We start from the raw sequence: 19,996 nt of genomic DNA, 5'->3' as shown, positions 1-19,996 counted from the left end.
GGTAAAATAAGGGCTTACCTCTGCAAATGAAAAGGTTACATTCTCTGCAAGTGTGTTAATTGCAGTTCAACACTATAAAATTATACTCTCTCAATTACAGGGATTGCACACAAGATAAACCCGTTTCCTTGTTAAAAGCCTATATGAAGTGTTTTTACATTTGAGTGACCTTGTTGTTGAGTTATTCTTCTTTATTGTGAAGATGACACAAAAATGTTAGCATTTAGATTACTTAATTGCTTACCTCACAGGTCTACTCACTCCCTCAGGAACTGCAGAAGGGGAGAAAAGTATGTGGTCACATAATTAAAGGCTGTCATCTGTAGTCATGGCAGTCTGCATGAAGGCTACATGATTGCCTTAAATCTCACATATTCTAATTTTGAGTGGTTGACTCAAGTAGGATTTTTTGTATACAAAGTAATTAGATCAGAAAAGAATCCAAAATGTGGTTCCTTCAAACAGGAAAGGCAGCCCAATAGGATGCATATAAAGGAAGTAAAAAAAATTTACAATAGTATTCTTTCAGAAGGTTTGAGGTATTCAAAGGCTCAATGTAAAACATTGCAATTGATTATCAGCTATAATTTTTCACAAATCGTGGCTTCAAATGAGCATATGTTGAAATTCTGAAGGAAACCCCAAAAGCTTATTGTCAGCCTATGGCAGAATCTCCACGTAGGCTTTTAAGCTCTTCTTAAATCAAATTATATAGAATCACAGAATTGCTTACGTTGGAAAACACCTCTAAGACACGAAGTCAAACTGATAATGCAGCACTGTCAAGCCACCATTAACCCATGTCCCTAAATGCCACATCTATACATCTTTCAAATACCTCCAGGAATAGTGGCCCAGCCACTTCCCTGGACAGCCTGTTCCAGTGCTCATCCACTAAGCAGGTCACCTTGTCATGGCAGGAGATCAAGGTTGGTCAAGCAGGACCTTCCTTTCACAAACGATGCTCTGGCTGGACCTGATCCCCTGGTTGTCCTGCATGTGCACTCAAGATTATCTGCTACGTTAATATCTTCACCCCAGTGATTACTTCTGGGCAATTTCTGCAGAGATCACGTTGTCTCCAAAACACCTGCGTTACCTCCTTCTGCTTGGGAGCTGTGAACAGAGTGTTCCCTTTGAAACGTTATTTCTGAGCTTGACCCTTTCTTCATTGTATTTAGAGTATTTTTGTTACTGACTTATGAGGGGCAGACCTAGAGTAAGCTGTGGCTCTTACCTGGGCTGCAGAGGGGAAAGGATGAAAGAGGGAGAGAGTAAAATAGTCCATCTACACATAATACTCCCATGTATCTCACAAGGCGCATAGAGGATTTACAAAGCTCAGCAATATAAATCTTCCCTCCAAGCTAAGAGAATTCTCAGTGAGGGTAATAATGGGGAGAAATGACACCTCACTGTCAAGTCCAGCTAGACAACTCTGCTTGACAGGCGGCACAAGGAGGACATTTCATATCACCCATCTCTCACCACCTGAACAAGTCATACGGGTAGGTTGCCCAGTCCCCCTTTGTCTCAAAAGGAACAAAGGGGAGAGAGTGAGACACTTTGACAAGGCTGTTCCTGGAGCACCAAAAGTGGATGTCCTAGCAGAGTGCTAGTGCTAGCTCCCATTCCTGCTCTATTTTGTAGAAGCCTCTTTCCTTGCATCACTGGTTTCAACAGCCATTCAATATCCGTTCCCGCTCTAGTAAATGATGATCACAGCATTTGGCACGTGACAGAAGTCCCAGGAGAACAGGATGTCAGATGAACACGTGCATACCACTCATCTGTGCTCAACTGAAACATCCCCCCCAACACACACCCTTGCCAAATTCCAGAGGAGTCTCCCCTGAGCACCCTGCAACCCCTTTTCTCTGTTATATGTGTTTATAGTAAAATGGCAACAGTCATCAGTAACAATTTGAAAAAGGAAACTCTTTGAAAAATCAGTTAAACACAGTGGGGTTCCAAAGTTCCTTCCCTCTTGAAAGGTTTGGGAAAACAAAAGCTAATAAAGGATGCATGTTGCTTTAACTTTGCAAAAACAAAGCTGAACATGCATCCCACATATGTTTTGAAACCTTCCATATGCTTTCTGCAGGCCTTTTGGCTCAGCAGGCTGGAAAAGCACCTTGTTGTCCTTTGAGATGATTCCTGCAGTACAGCTGTGCAATTGGGAAACACTATAAGTCCTGCAGGACATTTCCCAGGTTGGCAGGGCACTGCTGGCATCATTCAGAAACCTGGAGGTTGAAAGGCTGAACAGGAGCAGGCACATCTTTGCAACAACTCATTTTTCTCACAGACAAAAGGAACTACTAAAACCAAGTGACAAAACCCATTTCTTCTCCTTCTTGGAAACCCCCCCAATCAATCAAAACAACAGAAGGTGCTTATGCTGCTAACCTGAGTTCAGTTCAGGGAATGACTTGAGTCTGTCCTAGTCTTTGCATAGATATAAAATTACAATATCCCACAGGACAAAAAAAAGACAGCATTGAAAATACTAAGCTATTCCATTTTGAAATTCTCTGCAGTCACCATCACTCACCCAGAACGACTCCTAATCTGATGTGCCAAGTCTACCTGCCACATTTTGCAACAACTGGTCACAGAGGACGCAGCCAATGTTCTCTCAGCACTCACCAGTAACAAAAACCCGCTCGAGATGGAATCACACCGTTGCACACTGAAATCTGTCTGGGACTATACTTCTTTTCCATTGCACTCCTGTAGCTACAGAACACCTGCGATGAATCTCTTGCCAATTAAGACTTCAAAAGACTCACACTGAGTAACCATACATTCCTCCAGAGAGGCATCACTAAGGGAATATTATTCTTCTTGAATTATTAAAGTCATCCAGTTTTGGCCTCATGCCTCACACTTACAAGATAGATGATTTTAAAAATCAACCTGAAGTAGACTGTCACCTGGAAATGATGAATTCTTGCTCAAGTGCACACAAATCAGGAATTGTGAGGAAGAGGCTGATTTGGTTCAGTCAGTGAATATTAAGGTCATCGTGTTCAGCTGACTGCTTATTTTGCTGTGCCATTTGGGTGCCTGTGTGCATGATTTCTTGCACTTTGGCTGTCAAGATACAAGGATGTGAGCTCTCAGTTAGCTGCAGGTGCAATGTATGCACTGAGATAATGAAGTCTGGTTGCAAATGGTTGTATTTTAAACTACTGTGAAAAGCCTAAGGAATATGAAAGGCAGACATTCAGCTAAAAAGGTAACTTCTATTTTCTCCAGAGCTGCCAGGATCCAGAGACATATTTCATCATGACCTTGGTTTCAACTGCAATCTTGCTTCTGGTTCACTGCTTCTATGTGTGACCCTTATTTTAATAATCTAATTTCCTCTCTAGATCAGAGCATCAGTTTTGGAGGAAGGGCCAGATGCCTAGCAAAGAACAACAACACTGTGAGCCAGACACAACTCCATCCACATTAGGCAATGGAGACTACTCAAAGCATGCCTGAAAGAGTGGACAGACATAAGGAATAAAACATAAGTATGGTTTACAGTTCCATTGTTAAGCTTTTAACCCTCGGTAATCTGCCACTTTGAAGTCCCCCAGTAACCCCTTTGGTGGCAGTGCCTGTTGCAAAGTGGAGATCTGCACTGTGAAATTTAAGCAGGTGACTCAAAACACGTAGGAAGTCTGGGGCATTGCTTAGGAGACCTCAGGGACAGCCCTAGAACGGTCTGGGCAGGAAGTCTGGGGCAGATTTCAACTACTAATTTTAAGTCACTCATCAGTATAAATCTGAAATGCATACACAGTCACCAGTTTGGAAAAAGCAGTTTTCTTTTTTGAAACTGGTAAGAAAGACCAACCCTGTGTTTGTACAGTTTGAGCCTTGCAGCCTGATATGACCTTCCAGATGTCTTTAAAACACATCACAAAGCAGTACAAAACTGCTGCTGTGGTCTGTGAATGTGAAATCTACTGTAGCTGGGCGGTGGTTCTGCAGGCTGTCCAGAAGTCAGGATCTTAAATCCTACCAGCAGTCTGTCACAGATGGTATGGCAGAGGGAAAAAAAGGGATTCTGAAACGCTGAGAGAAAAAGTAGGCCATGTAGCTGCTGATCATGAAATAGTTGCCTGGATAGCAGAACTGTACATCTAACATATGCTATAACACGATATTCCCCAGCAAGTCAAAGGCCTCCACAAGTTAGTTATATTTGCCAAATGCTTTGTGGTTCGTTTTCCACCACTGACATGGGAGACTGTGTTAAGAAGAACACAGTCTGGACACCTCCTCAGAGTTGCTGTAGATTCACACAACATTGCATCTACAGAGGAAATGTGAACATATTACAAATATACACTAACATGACACAAGGGAAGAGATTCCATCTGCCCCGCTTGTGTCAGCTGGTTTAGCTCATTCTACCTCAATCTTCCATCTCTCTTGACCATAAGTGCATCTTCTAGGTTTGTCCAGTGCATTAAAGAAATGAAACAAATTCAGGCACACCCTTCTGGAGCAGCCTCCAGGTGAAGCTATGTAGCAGTCTACAACCATTACAGTGGTGTCTCCTGGGCTTACAATCAAACTGTATTAACTGCAAAGTACAAGCCTTAATTTGGTGCAGTTTATATAGAACTCTTTAAATGTAACAGTTGCTGCACCTCGTATCTTTGTCTGCACATGTTTTACATGACCTACTGACCTTAATACCATCTCCAAGTCACTCATCTCCAAGTGTGACACCCATGTGTTTGCCCATTTGTCAGCTCGTCTACCCTGCCCAATGGAGTGGACACCCCCAAACTGCCCCCCCCAAAGGCTAACTAACAAACAAAAGGAGCACAGCACAGTCACAACACCAGGACAGCTCTTGTGTTTGGGAAGGAGATATTCTTCCCTCTTGTCTGCAGATTCACGTCCTTCCCTTCCTGCAAAAGGTACAGCCACTTCTTATTGTTCACTGGCCTCAGCAGTAAAGTCAAACACTCTCACTCAGACAAAAATTGCACCATTTTTCATGCTAATATTTCTGGTGTAATACAGCATCTTTTTTTTTTTTTTTAAGTCAACTGCTAAATGGTCAGATCCCAAAGCCTCACTTCACATTGGCTGCAAAAGTCACCTCCCCAGTCTCAGAATCTCTAAGGCATAAGGTGGGTGCTCCACACCTGTGCAGATGGCTCTAGGGCATTGCTGTTCAAGAGCATACATTATTTCATCCTGAACCAAAGGCCCTAGTTACTTTCTATGTACACAATTAAGATATTTGATTGAGAGGTATCTCAGTTCCTCCTGCTTCCCTTGACCACATTAGCTCTCCATCTAACATTGAGAACAAAGTAAAGGAAAATCATGCTAAACCCTAAAGTAACTCTGCATTCATTTGCCTGGCCTCTGCATGCTTCCCAAGAATCTTGGCCAATATTTTGGCTTTCAAAATGTGTTCCAGTAACTCACTATTTTAAGCTCTTATGATACCAGAGACAGGTAATAATTCACTTGGCAGAAAACTTCCCACAGTCATTTTGATACTGAAAATTCTCATGTGCCAGATATGGTCCATTTTGTGCTTTTTCAGCACATGTTGTATGACCCAGAGAGAGAGATCACAGCTAGAAAAGTCTTACCTCTGATGATCTCTTGGGAGATATTGCTAGCTTGAGAGCCTTTACAGGTGACGTTAGAACAAATCTAAAGCTATTCTACTCCATGTAAGGAGCACATGGGATACATGAGCCCCCTTGGTGGGGTAGGTGAAAAATATCCATAAAATGAACAGCCTGGGTTAATTTGCTAGAAAAAAAAAATTAGAGCAGTCTGAAGGTCAAATGGAATGAGAACATGTTTTTAATCTTCTTATCTACTTATAAATCACTGATATTTTAGGTCCACTAAAGTCATTTGTAGAGATTTTCACATAGCAAGCTGGCATGTCTGTTATATATTGACCTAAATTTACCTTCCATAATTTTGTGAATTCCCAGAATGGTATTTTAGATGTGGGCTGGTTTACCAGTATCTGGGCCTGTTACACTGCAAACCCTGGCACAACAAGTTTACAGGAAAATTCTGGTGGCTGAAAGACATCTATCAACAGTTCTTCAACATTTCTACGCCATTTTCCTCCAACAGATCCGTACCTACTGTAAGATGTAGGTAGATAACACACTGGAGTCTCTGCTGAACTGAGGAAACAGTTAAACCCCCCTCTCATCTAAATTTTGGGATCAACTCCCTTCATCCTTTAGTTTATACTGACTTAGTGTTTTTCCTCTCTTAGAAGCCTAGGTCCTTCTTCCATACACATGGACAGAAAGGTGGTTGTTCAGGGAGGGAAATGAAATGCGCCTGTAGTCTGCTTGATCTACTCCGACCACTGATAAGTAGCAGCATCTCAGGCTGGGTGAGTTGCCCTTTTTTCCTTTACACACCAATTTTTTTGCATCAACATATTTTTTTTAACTAGCAGAAAGTATGCAATCTGGAGAAAGCAAATGAAACCCAAAACTTACCATCTGATTCGGAGGCTGCTCTGAAAATCAAGTAGCTGCTGGGAAGAGGCTGAGTGATCGAACCAACATTTTCTCCCTTTGGCCCCTGGAAATGCACACAGACACAAAGATGTAAGGCACAGAAGCTGCAATGGACTCTTCAATGTCTTTCTACCCTTCCCAGGCAGAGTGTGCATGATTGTGCTAGGAAAGAAAGAAGGGGAAGATGGAGTAATTTAGAAAGGCTCACTAGTAATCATGACACTGCTGCTGCAGCTCCAAGGCAGTAACGAGCTCCTATGTAAATGGGGCTTGGTCTAACCTACACTCAGCCCAAAACCTACTATGTTCATTCAGATCTTCAGAAATGGAAGGATCTTGTTGCTGTCACTTCAGACAAAACCAGTCAAATATTTTCTATTAGTCATCTTTGTGCAAAACCTGAATGGCCCATGTGCACGTCTTACAAGCTCCATGAGGTGCACATGGACTGACAATGAAACACCTTTCATGCACCACCACAAAAGCAGCAGAGCCACACCTTGTGCTGTGAGTGCCTTGAGCAGAGAGGCAACAGCAGCTTTTCTGGAAGGAAACAAAGGGAAAACTCCATCCTGAAAACCTGTCTGTGGGAAAGGTGGAGACAGGCAAAACCTCAGACTGAGGACCAGAGGTCTCCCAACACAGGCATGTGCTGTGGGGTTGCAGTCCTTCACCTCTCAATCCTGAGCCTTTGAGAACTCTTATTCTATAGTGCCTGGGGTGATGGCCACCTCAGGCTTTGCATGTTTATGTTGCTTTTAGTTTAGAAGCTGTGGCAAAAGAAAACAGTGTCTTGTAAACATCCTGCCACCACCATCCTTTCAGCAGGACCCTCCAGAAATGATGCCCAGGGAGGCAGAGTCCACCTTGGATTAGGCACTTCCAATGGAGCCACAAGCTCCCACCTTGATCTCCTCTCTGTTTTCTCTGCTTTTGAACTACAGAAGCTGCTAAGAAAAAGCAGTTCTGGTACCCAGTGAGCACAGTTTCATCCTCTACATGGTATGGACTTTGCATCATAACCTGTCTGAAATAAACAGGGATCCCTCCTCTTCCATTGCATTTCCAAAGTTACCCAGCCTCCTCCAATTCCTTCTCTTCCTCACTTTGTAACAAAAACCACAAAAGCAGGTCCTTCTTCAGATATGCAGACATGATGTCAGAAACAAAAGCAGAGTAGAAAGCATTGCCAATACTCGCATGCCCACTGTGACAACGGCAGGGTGGAACAAGCAGTTTTCTCCAGGATGCTCCAATACAGATCTCCTTGAGTTTCTAGAAAATACCACACAATGCTGAAAATCTGTAGGCAGATTTCTGCAGATTGAGTATGACTCTTCTCCCTAACACGGGCCTTTATAGTATCCAATCCTGTCCCTTCTTTCAAGGATTTCTCCCTGGCATTAGTTTATAAGCACAGAACTGTGACCGCAAGTGAAAACTGCTTCTGTACACAAGTGCTTCATAGTTAAATGGTGCTTTTAACTGGATTTTTGTTTTCAAGTTATACTCAGAAAACCAAAATTTGGAAAGAATGAGGAATGCAAGCATCGGAAAAGCATAAAATTGTATGTGAGTGTACGCTACAAAGATGAAGTGCTGAGAAGACAGCAGTCTCCAGTCAAGCTTCTTGCCTTCACATCTACGGGGTTCCTCTGCTGCCAGGAGAAACTGAGATCCTCATTATTCACACACCTCCCACAGGAGGTTCACAAAATTAAGACTGTTTAAAGGCTTAATAGTCAGGACTGGCAAGGTTGAGATTTGATTAGTAAACCAGAGCAGAGCAGCTTAAGACATTACTAGTGACATTAATGCAATCAGGCATCATTCCCCATGGCATTTTTCCTTTCAGTGGCTTGCAGCTGAGCAGGGTGTTTGAGAACTGTTGATAACACCATTAATTGTGTTTTCAGTGCAGAGGTTGACATTTGCTCTATCTGAGGAAAAAACCCGCAACCAAACAGTACATATACAGAGAAACAATATCAAAAAAAAGGGGTAGATGGGAAAGAGGGGATAGCACATGGGAAGGAGGGGATAACACAAGATTTTAAGAGACATTTAGGCATGTGGATAAACTCAAGAACCAACCAGGTCACTCTGTCAAGGAAACATGCAACAGTGAGGCATGTTCATATATGGAGGTGGCCATTTCCCACAGAAAGCAAAGAAAAGAGAGGAGGCCATGAAAATAAAGTCAACATCTGGACCAAGTAAATGATGTTCTGTATCTGCACAGCAGAGATAATGATGCTGTCTCCCAGCCTATGAGTATCATGTCTATTTAGAGCCCAAGACCTCCAAGACAATGACCACCTCTCAGTAAAAGTGAGCATTATCCCTGCTGCATCAGGACCCAGAGCTAAGCTGCAGCCCCTAGGCAGTACAACTAAGAAAGGACAACCTTCATCTCATTACTGTCTTTACATTTGATTTGAGAGTCAAAAGGCATTATCAAATAAGGGGGTGACTGGGCTTTGAAAAATTGAGTGGACTGACAGTTTTAAATAGTATGACAAGACATCTTGGAGAGCTATAAATCAAAGCTTAAAAAAGGGGGAAAAACCTCATTAACAGTATTGTGGATAACTGTAAGGATGAAGATGAAACTGTATTCTAGAATGGAATAAACAACTGCAAAAGCAGAGGCACAAGCCCATTACTAGGACTTTTTCTTTAAAGTTACTAGGACTCGAATTTCTTTAAAATCAACAAAATGAAAACTATATACAGATGCAGTGGGTCTGACTCCTACCTACTTAGTGCTCTAAATAAATGTCAGAACAAGCTGCAGATAACGAAAGCCTTTCCACACTATGCTGTTCAGCCAGCTTCTGAGCAAGCTCAAAGGGAAACAAGACCTGTTCCAGGACATTTTTTGGGGACAGCCAGGCAAACCCTGCAAGCTGATAGCCCTACACTCCCTCTGCAAAGCAAGAGGACAGACACCCACATAGGTTGGCATTCCCCAGTCTCCTGCAGTCATGTCTCCTCCCAGGAGCAGCGTGGGATCACGCTGCCCTCACACAACAAAGTGCCTCTGCAGCAGCATTTGGAACATGTGGGGCAACCTTTTCTTACTGCTGCTTGCACTGCTGGCTGATTTTGAGACCTTGGTGGTTTTGGGCTTGGATTTACAAAGGTCTGGGCAGAGCAAATAGATAAAAGGTCTAATTCATTTGCGCTGCAAAGGAGTTTCAGGATAAAACTCTCAAAAAGCCAGCGAAGTGGTGTAGAATAAAGAACCTGTTCCCTGAGCAATACGCTTCTAAGAGCTCTAGACCCCAGAGAACTTCACAGGAAAACAGTACCCTGGTGCATGTGTTTAGCTTTCAGCTATAAGCAATGGCCTTACATTTCACCCTGAAAGGCAGCCCAAAAATCTCACCTCACTCTAACCGAAGTTAAATGCCTGCACATCAAATTTACTCAGCTAGCACTACCATAAATTCCTATGGCAGTGTCTGAACCAGTCATCTGTTCCAGGGCTGAACCCTGTAGTTAGATCCAAACATACGCTGGGCAGCCAGGCCAACATGTAAAAAGGTGTTCAATAATAACCACAAGGTAGCTGTAAGTCCCCTGATGCAAGTCAAAGTTGGACCATCAACCCTAGTCTGGACAATCCCCGAAAATTTCACAAGCCATTTTGGGCAAAAGTGAAAGTTGTTGATCCATATTTTTCTATTATCTATTATTTATCTATACATATGTTTCTGTTGTGATGGACAGTAACTTGGGCTTTTTGCTTAAGCTTAGGCTAATCTATATTTCACAAAAAATAGACCGTCTTTGCATAGTTATACACAACCAATTTAGATCAGACAATTCTCCTCCAGTTCCTTTAAAAGGAGGGTGTGAAATGACATAAAATGAAACTATTTTTGGCAGTTTCAGCCTTAAACTGTTGTCAGAATGCAGACAGCTTCTTTGACATCAAGAAGTTCACTGGTGGATTTCTTCTTGATGTATATTTTGGTGTTTACCTCATGGCTGAAAGCATCTATCACAGACAACAACCCAGGCTGAACTCAGGTTTCAAGGAATTTCCTAGTATGCAGCTCAAATGTAGCTCTCTAAATATGTCTCAAGAGCCTTAGAATATTAGTTTGACTCTAAAATTTAAACCTCTTTAGACTTCCTCTAGTACACAAACATTTTCAGAGATACACTCCCTTCACATTTAATATACTAATTCCTATTTCTATCATGTATTTTCTCAAGAGACACAAGAATTAGGTATACATACACACACTCAAATACATATAAATGTTGATAAAAACTGCTTTCTTTTGGATGCTTTATATCAAGGGCAGGGCATTCTAGCACAACACTTCAGATCTGTCAGCAACACTACTTTTCAGTACCTGACTGCACTATTGATTATGTTTTTTCCTATCTCTCCTGACTGTGCTTCTCAGAAGAATTCACTTGACCTGTCAAATCACAAGGAATGCTTTTATTGACAGACAGTAAATGATCAACAACATTCTCGGGTGAAGGCTCTGAATTAAAAAAGCATCAAAACTCTCAAAACTGAATAAGAAGCAAGGTAGCAAAGAAACCCTTGGGACTTTGAGCAAAAACAATGCGTCTAGGCACAAATCAGAGCTGAGCTGCTGACAGAAATCAGCAGCTCTTATCCCTGGTTGTTGAGGTTAATTTTAATTCTCTCCTCCTACCTTATTAAAAATCAAAAGACTTTTTATAGTGATTGTATAGCTGTGTTTAAAACTGTTCAATTAACTGCACTGATGAACAGAAGGGCATCTGCTTGATATGCTCTCACAGGGCTTCCCTGTTTTGTTAGAACTTCTGATGCCAGTGACAAGCATCTTCATTGCTCTCCCATGAGTCTTTCCAAGTACATTTACTCTGCTCACCACCCTGCAGCAAGGCACAAGCTTGTAATGCTTTATTTACACTCATGATGTCTCCCAGAGAAATTATGTCTGCAATAACTCTGCCAAGTCACTGTTTTTAAGAGGGAAACAAGAGTTCAAGAACATTTAATTTTTGTCTTCAGGGTATCCAAAAGATGTGGCTCTCAGCGCCTCTCAGGAGGTACTGGGATCTTCCTCTTTGCTCACAGGCATTAGATAATTTTTTTTCTTTTTTTGTCTATTCTTAAACGGAAGAAGAAAAATAAATGCAGCCCTTTAAAATTTGCAGGGAATTATTTTAAGAAGTGTGAAAAACTATTCATCATTTGCATTACAGGGAGATCCAGAGGTCACTGCAGGAGCTACTGAATGTACAGGAAGAGATTGTCTCAGCCTGAAAAATAACTAAAAGTGAAGGGGAGAAAACCTTGCTATTTCCATTTCAAAGACGAGACAATAAAGGCAACATATCCAAAGTCACTCTTTTGTGGAACAGTCAAGGCTTGTGCAGACCACTGAGTTTCAAGTTCATTGCAAACAAATCCAAACCTCAGAGGCATTAGAAAAAAAAAAAGTCAAATTATCAACCTGATTTTTTGTCACTTTGCCAGCCCTCTTCTAGCGCTGTGCAAAGCACTTGGTGCTTTGCGTGTCCGAGTTTTGGGGAATTTAGTTAATTGGGTCTATTCCTCAATTCCTTTTAAAGATGTAGGCCGTGGTTTGACAAAACTTCTAGGGATTGATATTTTTTTCCTGAACTAGCACATTTCCCATTTCCTCAGTCTCTGCATGCATCCATACACCAAGAATGACAAATCTCTGGAACTAGTCACAAGGACTATGTTCCTTAGATGTCATATAATGATCAAGCTTCGGTGTCTTTAATCTTTTTAAGCAGTCAGTTGCTAACAGCAACCGAGTAACTGCAAATCTAGATAACATTAGTGCTCAGAAACTTTGGTGACCAAGCAGAGGTTGTTCAACTCATCAGGTTTGTTACCTTTACAGCCCAGATTGATTGATCCAAAGGATGAAAAAGTTTAAAGCAGAAGCCATCCTTTTTGGAAGGTCTCTCGATCAGCTCACAAGAATGGAGCAAGATTGTCCCAACCCACTGCCCGATCTTTGGCGTCTTATAAATCAGCAGCACTCCTGGTTTCAGGACACACCACAGTTTGGTCCAGCTCTTCAGAGTCCCACGAATCTGGATAAAAAGCAGGGAGAGGACAAAAAGTTACACTTAGGTTGCTCCTTCAAAGAAAACCAGCGTTTATTCAGTATTTATACAGTACTTCCAGTATGTTCATTCCAAGGCCACGCCACTACACACGTCCTAAGGAACATAGACTGTGTTATCTGAGCAGTCCTAGGGATCTCATAGCAAAACCACAGACCTTGCAAACCCGAATATCAGAATCTAGTTTTCATATTTTTATTACTGGCTTAGTGTTCTTCATATTTTTATTACTACCTTAGTGTTAGCAGCTTGATTAATTTTTTAGGCAATCAGCACTGCTGGCCCATGTGAGAGTGATCTGTTAATAATCACGGAGGACATGTCAATTAGAACATTGCATATAAAAATGTTACAGCTAGTCTAACTTGACTTATAAGTCATTTTAATAGTGTTCTGCAGAACACAGCTATTAATGGGTTTTGTCAAATACCCCATTTTTAAAAGTACCGTCTCCAGCTGGTTTACTTCTCTGTCAAGCTCAGTGCAGCTCTCTCTTGTATAAAAGACATTAAATCTGATAGGGTATATTAAAGATAACATCTTTAAGAATGGAGAAGCTTCTCAGTAAGGTTAGATCTTGCCTAAGGTCTTCTTGCTTTCAATGTACATAGGCCAAAACTCAAGTCTTATGTCAGCATTCTGTTTGTGTGGCTCAGCATTACATGTTGCTCACCAGAAAATTCCAGCCACAGCAAACACGCAACAAGTATTTTGTATTTTAAAAAAATCTCAATATTTATCCATCATTAACTGTAAACACTATGGAGACACTCTTTTGCCAATCTAATTTCTCAAATAAACTATAAGCATGTCACTTTTCCGGCCTCTAATACTGATTGTAGAACAATGCTGGAGGTTTTTCACATTAGTCAAATGCAATTGTATTGTTTCACAGAATCACAGAATCAACTAGGTTGGAAAAGACCTCTGAGATCATCGAGTCCAACCTATGACCTAAGACCACCTTGTCACCTTTGGAAGTTAAGTTTTGCCAATAGAAAAGGGGCAACCAATTCACCATTATTTGAGAAGACTAAATGGCCCCAAAGGAAGAGAAAAGCAGTGCTCAGAGGTAACATCTCTCAATGTCAATCCAAATCTACTTTGCCACATACGAAGTTTCAGGACTTCAATGAGGAGCTGTCACTACTTGAGCCTGTGCACAAGAAGAAATTACAGTTGTCATCAGGTCCAATACATTTTGTTCTGTGCCATGACAACATAAAATCCAACTGTCAATAGGACAAGCTGTATCTGCCCAGGTTGTTTCCTGTCTACTCCCTCTTCAGTACAAAACCACATCTATGGGAAGAGGCCAACAGACACTTTCAGAGAGGAACAAAGAAAGAAACATCATCACTTCCATTTGTACTCTGCACTTTTTGAGACCTTGTTGCTGTTTAAGGACATGGAACAGATGGATTGAGTTAGGTTAAGACGGAAGGTAAATATTCCACATAGTTCCACTTTTATAGCAGTTATTTAAGTACAGCTTTACAGCAACTCAAAATTATTTCAACTCAAAATTATTCAGTCTTCCTTCACTCAAAAAAGTGCTTCTGCATAAGTGTCAGACACATCAACTACTTCTCACTTCTTTTTCCCTACAGTTTGAGAAGCAACGGTTTGTATTAAATACCTTCAGCCAGTCTGCTGTGATCACTACACTGGGATCCTTCAGAGCACTGAAGAGTTGTTTGGTAGCTCTTTTCTTCTCCTGTCTGTAATTTTTTTTCTGTACCTGGTTGAGAACAGAGAAAATATAGCTGCTGTAATCACAGCCTTTTTGGGGGAGGAAGGAACATAATGCATTAAGGACAGCTATGTATAGCATAGCTAGAACTTGACCCAGCACAGGTTCCCCAGAAATGAGCACAAGGAAGAACAAAAACAGGCATTCTCTTTGCCCCTGAAGTTTCACTAAACATAACCTAGTTTGTCTTTTCTTTAGGGGGAATGGAAAGAGGCTGAATACCCAGTCCTCCTCACCCTCAAATTCAAGATATTAAATCTCATTTCACTCAAACCAAATTATTTACATTTAGGTTTGGTAGACAAGCAAGTGTTTGAGCTATAATTTGCTCAGATTGCCTAGGCAAACCCCTCCTAACAAAACCAGCGAAGGATTACAGTCCTCTTGAGGTGCCTAATGGCTCTGGAACATACAAACATAGTGAAATAATGACACTGATCTGTTCTGCTTTCAGTATATAATCTAATCCTGTATATAGAGCCTGTAAATGCCCTTGGCCTATAATGACTCCTAGAAGATTCAGAGGCTTCTCTGAGTCTTGGGAAATGGCTACAAGTAGTTCCAGTGGTTTGGAAGGTACTATTTGTTTTGTAAAAGAAAGTCAGCTGAGGCTGACTTGGCTGCTTTGCACATACCTTCAGTGTTTCCTTCTTCATGAATTTGGCCGTGGGAGACACACACTCTTTGTCAGACCCATTGCAAAGCTTATATTCAATCTAAAAAAAGGGGAGAGAGAAAATAGGAATGTGTTAACATGAAGATGTTTAAGTTATGTTCTAATAAGAGTTGTTTATATCTTTCAGGAGCTGATTGCAGATTTCAGCAGCATAACACTAAGCAGGTGCACAAAATGCATACCTGCAGTGCAGTCCAAACTCCCTTCTTATACTCATATCTGGCTGGAAAATTCCCCACCAAATTTTCTTGATATTTCTCCCATGCAGTCATTAATTTTGGTAAAAAGAAAAACAACAAACAAAAAGCAACAAACACAAAACCCCTTAAAAAACTCCATCTGATAAAACAAAAAAAAAATCAATAAAATCAAACCAAACCAAAAACTTATTCCTATCTTTGAAAACTACTCATCTCTTCTCAGATCTGAAAGGATTTCAATTACTGGAATAAAAATTACTGGAATCTGTTATAGATCTTTCAGAACTAGACTTGATACTGGCAATGACTGTTACCCCAGCTGAAATGTCCAGAAACATGAGTGGGCAAGAAATTGCTTAATAATGTTACAGATAATACAGGAAATCACCATCGTCTTGGCCTTGCAAAGCAAGGCACAAAATATATACAGTCACTTCAAATCATATTTGATACTGTCAGGGCTGTTTAAATTCACTCTCAGAGGCTACTGATCTCATCACTGTGCTGACATGCTGAAAAAATGCTTTACTTCTGTTAGACATAATCACAATATTACTGTTACCAAAATAAAATACACTTAGAAAGTACAGCTCTCTGCAGTCCAGCTCACAACAAAGACCCCCACTTGGACAGGTATTGTCAGCAAGTTGTCGAAAACCTAGGGAGGGTTAGAGGTATGAGAATTATGGTACACTCTGGACTCTGCTACTTTTTATGTGACCTTGGGGAAGTTACTTTCTTCCTCTGTACCTCTCTTCCTTCCAGCCTTTCATGTGTCTGATGCATTCAGATTGTGATCTTTTGGGTCAGGCACTGTCTCTCCAACTTATGCATGACAGTTTTATAAAAAAAGTTCAGCCCTTGGACACCTTGATTTAATGAGTATGACACAAAAATGAGCTGTACTAAGGAAAAAATGTATCAAGTATACTTCCTACTTATAAAATTACTGCTATGATGTGAAACAAACCCACTGGGCTCTCACACTCTCTCTCCTTTATGTCATGAGTTGATGTGATAATTTTACAGTGCCTTTGTTTCGAGAGACCCACTTTCTTTTCCCCCCCCAGTGACACAGAAACCTCTCAGGCTACTACAGCCACAAACTATGCTGAATGTTAGTGTGAGCAGGAAAACATTTAATGACAGCCAGATCAGTCCTTTTCACATGACTCAGAAAAAACCCACACAAATGCATGACCAGATCACAGCAAACAGGCTGTCAGCTGTGCTTTGGAGACTGTGGCAGGAGCAGAAATGGGAGACAAGGGAGCACACTCAACTGAGCAAAACCGGTAGGTGACACAGGATTAGAAATTATGGGCTGAAGGTGCCGTTTGCAACAGAGCCACAGTCACTGTAGAACCTGTTACTTGTTCTCACATACCCCTGTAGTAGTTTTTCACTAAAAACAGAACTACATGTAATACTTAAGAATAGAGAAATGAAAACTTTATGATGGTGCGTAAAGACCAGTGAGGTCCCTGATTGGACTGTTTAGTTTAGAAGTCAACTTGGTTCCACCCAAAGAAAATACCACCTCTTGGGCTCCTGAAAACTATTCAGTATTTGCCATTTTTGTTTTCACAGAAAGCTAAGCCTGCCTCATCTGCCTGCAATGCAACCTCTGATGCATATTTTGTATTTCTGTGCTTGAGACTTCACGGTAAGAACACAAGATATATGGTGGGGACCTCTGCACAGATATGACATCTGAGCAGAGACTTGTGCCCACAAGGTCTTTGTCACATTTCAAAGGGTAGTAGTAGGCATTTGGGAGATATGCTATAAGCCTTTCTTTATGAAGAAACATTTCCAAGTGCTTAAATGTCTCTGAGCAAGAATCCATTCGAATTATTAGGAGATTATGCTTTCATGATTTGAGACGTGCCCTCTGAAACCAGTCAGAAGAATTCTCCCCCTTTCTCCCAATTACCAGGAAGAATGTCCTGTCCTTGAGCCAACTGTTTATTAGCAATTTCACTCCCTCTGGCCTGAGAGATCAGACACAGAGAGAAACACCGCGTCCTATTCCTCATTAGCCAGTGTGAGAGGCAGAAAAAGGACAGATGTTCCCACGATTCTAGGAAATACTGCTCAGGTGTCTGCAAAGCATCAGGATACAAAGAATGCTTTTTGTTCAACTAAATAAAACAAACTACAGTCCTTTGTTGTCCAGACAATTACACCTTAGCACTTATATAAAGAATAAAATTTTGCCCCTTAAGCTCATTTAGCTTAGGGAAATTTACTTGCAGATGAATTCAGAAAGGCTTCCAAAAACCACTGCAAACCTGAACCCTAATCCACTGCTCATGGGGAACCAGCACTGACACAGACAGAGGCGCTTTCACTGCTCTACCAGCCCCACCTGCCTCCTCCTTGAAGTCACTCTGGGTCATGCTAAAAATAGAGTTAAACAACCACAAGACTTCAAACCTGGGGTGTTCACAGAGACAGACATTGATTCTGACTCTTCGGGAGAGCTGACTCATAGGTCCATGACGAAGGACAACACCGTGTGCCCAGCACCAGCCAATACTGCTATGCCTGTCATAAAACCACAGCACACAACAGCTGATGAAGGGATAATCTCCCCTTACACCAACACAGCCTTTAGGAGCTCAATAAATACACTGAAACTTGTCTGAAACCACAACAAACCGGTCCTTCTCTTGGTTAAAGAAGCTGGATGAGCAGCCCAGGGGGCTGCTGTAGTGGGCTCCTGAACTACTGTGCTGCTTCCTTCAGGCATTTCCTCCCCCACGTTTGGGCTACACCTGGACGTGCTGAATCTGCACACCTTGCCCGTAAAGGGAAACACGGCCACAGGGATGGTGCACACTAAGACAGGCTTAAGAATGCATGAGAAAGAAGCAGTAGTGTAGGTCCCTCACTGCCTGCATAGGAATTTCTAGGCACAGGAAAATAAATATCTGTGCTGCTATGTCCCAAAACCTGTGATGTACCTACCAGCTGGGTGATGAATACCACAACTCCCCGAGATGGTTGCAAAAGGCTTTATGAAGAGAGAGAAAATATTACTATAACCAAGTTTTAACTAGGAGCTGTGGACAAGCTTCCAGATGTGCCTGACCTGGAACTTTTGACACTGTGCCCCAGTTACTTTTTAACTGATTGCTTCTCCCTCCTGATTTTGCCTCTCATTATGCTTATGAGGATGCACCATCACATATTCTAAACAGCAGTTTGCTGGCAGGTGATCTCCAGGTCTACAGAGTGAAAAGCATTCCATTTCTGGGTTTAAAGTTCCTCTTTTTCCCAGGAAAGGTGGGATCTAAGCCCCCAGGACAACATAACATAGGCCTCCATGCTGCTGACAGTAATGATAGTTCCTTTAGGTTTAACCTGCTAAGTGACTTGAAGAAATATGATTTCATGTTTTTACATTAATCTGTCTTAATAATTTTGATTGGACTTTGTGGTACGTATAAGATTCAATAAATTTGGGCCATCAGCTCTAAAGATTCCCTAGACACAGCAAGGTCTAAGGCACATCAAGAGCATTTAATGATGTCTTTCTACTACCCCGCCATTCTCAGCCAGGCAGAAAACTAAGAGAAGCCATTTGTCATCACAGCAAGTCTTTCAAGGGTGCTAGGATAACACTTGTGCAGGATATCAGAATCTGGCCCTCTCTCTGTGCAGCAACATGAACAATATTCACCAGATATGAGACTTCTTACAATGGGAACGTTAGAAATTGGTGTCCTTTTTAAAGGAAGCCACTGAAGTATTCTAATAAGAAAGCAATAGGTATGTTTCCATATACAGGTTCTCATAAGGAGGGAAGACTGTTAATGTGCCAAAAACTTTAACCAGAGCTTACGGCAGCACTTGCAGGGGTAGGAAACTGTTGTCCCTTTTCAGTTCTCTAACCAAATCTGTCCTTTCCAGGACTGAGTGATGACCTTGCTAGCTAACAATGGCTTGTACTGTATGTTTCTGTTCCTTTCCATCTCAGTCACGGAGCTCTGCAGCTTCACTGCTGACTGTTAGCAGTCATCACAATAGCCTCACACTTCTGCCAGACTTTGTAAGAAAGCATACAGAGTCCTCACAATAGGGCTGTTCTAATCCAGTGTCTTTTGGGTGACTTCATTTCTAAGAGGAATCAAATCAGTTCACAGAAAAACAGTCAGTGATCAACTCTGGCGTGGCGGATGCCAGCCCATCAGGATGCCATCCGTGCCTTGGATAACAGCAAGAGGAATATCCTGTTATTTAGTGCAAGCAATCCTTGCTGCACAATAGACAGAATTATTCCAAACCAGAAACATTTACATAAAGTCATTCTCAAGCTGTGCTCTGCATATTAACAGCAGTGACAGCTTAGAAGTTGCCCTTTTGTATTCTTTGCATCCAAGTGAGAGAAAGACAAGACCAGATGGGAATTTCAAGGCAGAGCAAAAGTAGCTGAGGTCGTAAGTTATGCTTCACTAAAGCAATAGGAGATGTGCCCTTGGTCACATGTAATTTCTCCAGTATCTTTTCCACATATAATCACTAAAAAACTCAATCACACAAAAAATAAAAAAAAAAATCAAACAAAAGTTCCTGACATAGCATAAAAACTATGGAAAAGCTGCATTTATTAGCTTCATTAGAAGTGAGAAACTCCTTGTTACTGATGTGAATACTCACATATATCTCAACCAAATTTAAGCAATTTTGGTTTCAATTTATTATAGGCAGTTCT

At 41.4% G+C, this 19,996-nt stretch overlaps 1 protein-coding gene across 6 annotated transcripts in view; it reads right to left on the bottom strand.

The window, feature by feature from the left end:
* The window catches only part of OSBPL5 (oxysterol binding protein like 5), a 177,471-nt gene that overhangs the window by 31,163 nt on the left and 126,312 nt on the right, over positions 1–19,996 (bottom strand). For all 6 annotated transcript variants that reach the window (XM_032690058.1, XM_032690052.1, XM_032690053.1 and 3 more), the window contains 4 exons: positions 15,036–15,116; positions 14,287–14,388; positions 12,411–12,614; positions 6,504–6,588 (listed from right to left, as the gene is read on the bottom strand). In XM_032690058.1, coding sequence (XP_032545949.1) covers positions 6,504–6,588; positions 12,411–12,614; positions 14,287–14,388; positions 15,036–15,116 — 472 coding nt within the window. The remainder of the gene's footprint in view (positions 1–6,503; positions 6,589–12,410; positions 12,615–14,286; positions 14,389–15,035; positions 15,117–19,996) is intronic.

The sequence above is a fragment of the Chiroxiphia lanceolata genome, chromosome 6 (genome assembly GCF_009829145.1).
Source record: "Chiroxiphia lanceolata isolate bChiLan1 chromosome 6, bChiLan1.pri, whole genome shotgun sequence".
Lineage (NCBI taxonomy): Eukaryota > Metazoa > Chordata > Aves > Passeriformes > Pipridae > Chiroxiphia > Chiroxiphia lanceolata.
Note: the sequence above shows the minus strand (reverse complement) of the source record. Positions and strands in the feature narration are given on the sequence as shown.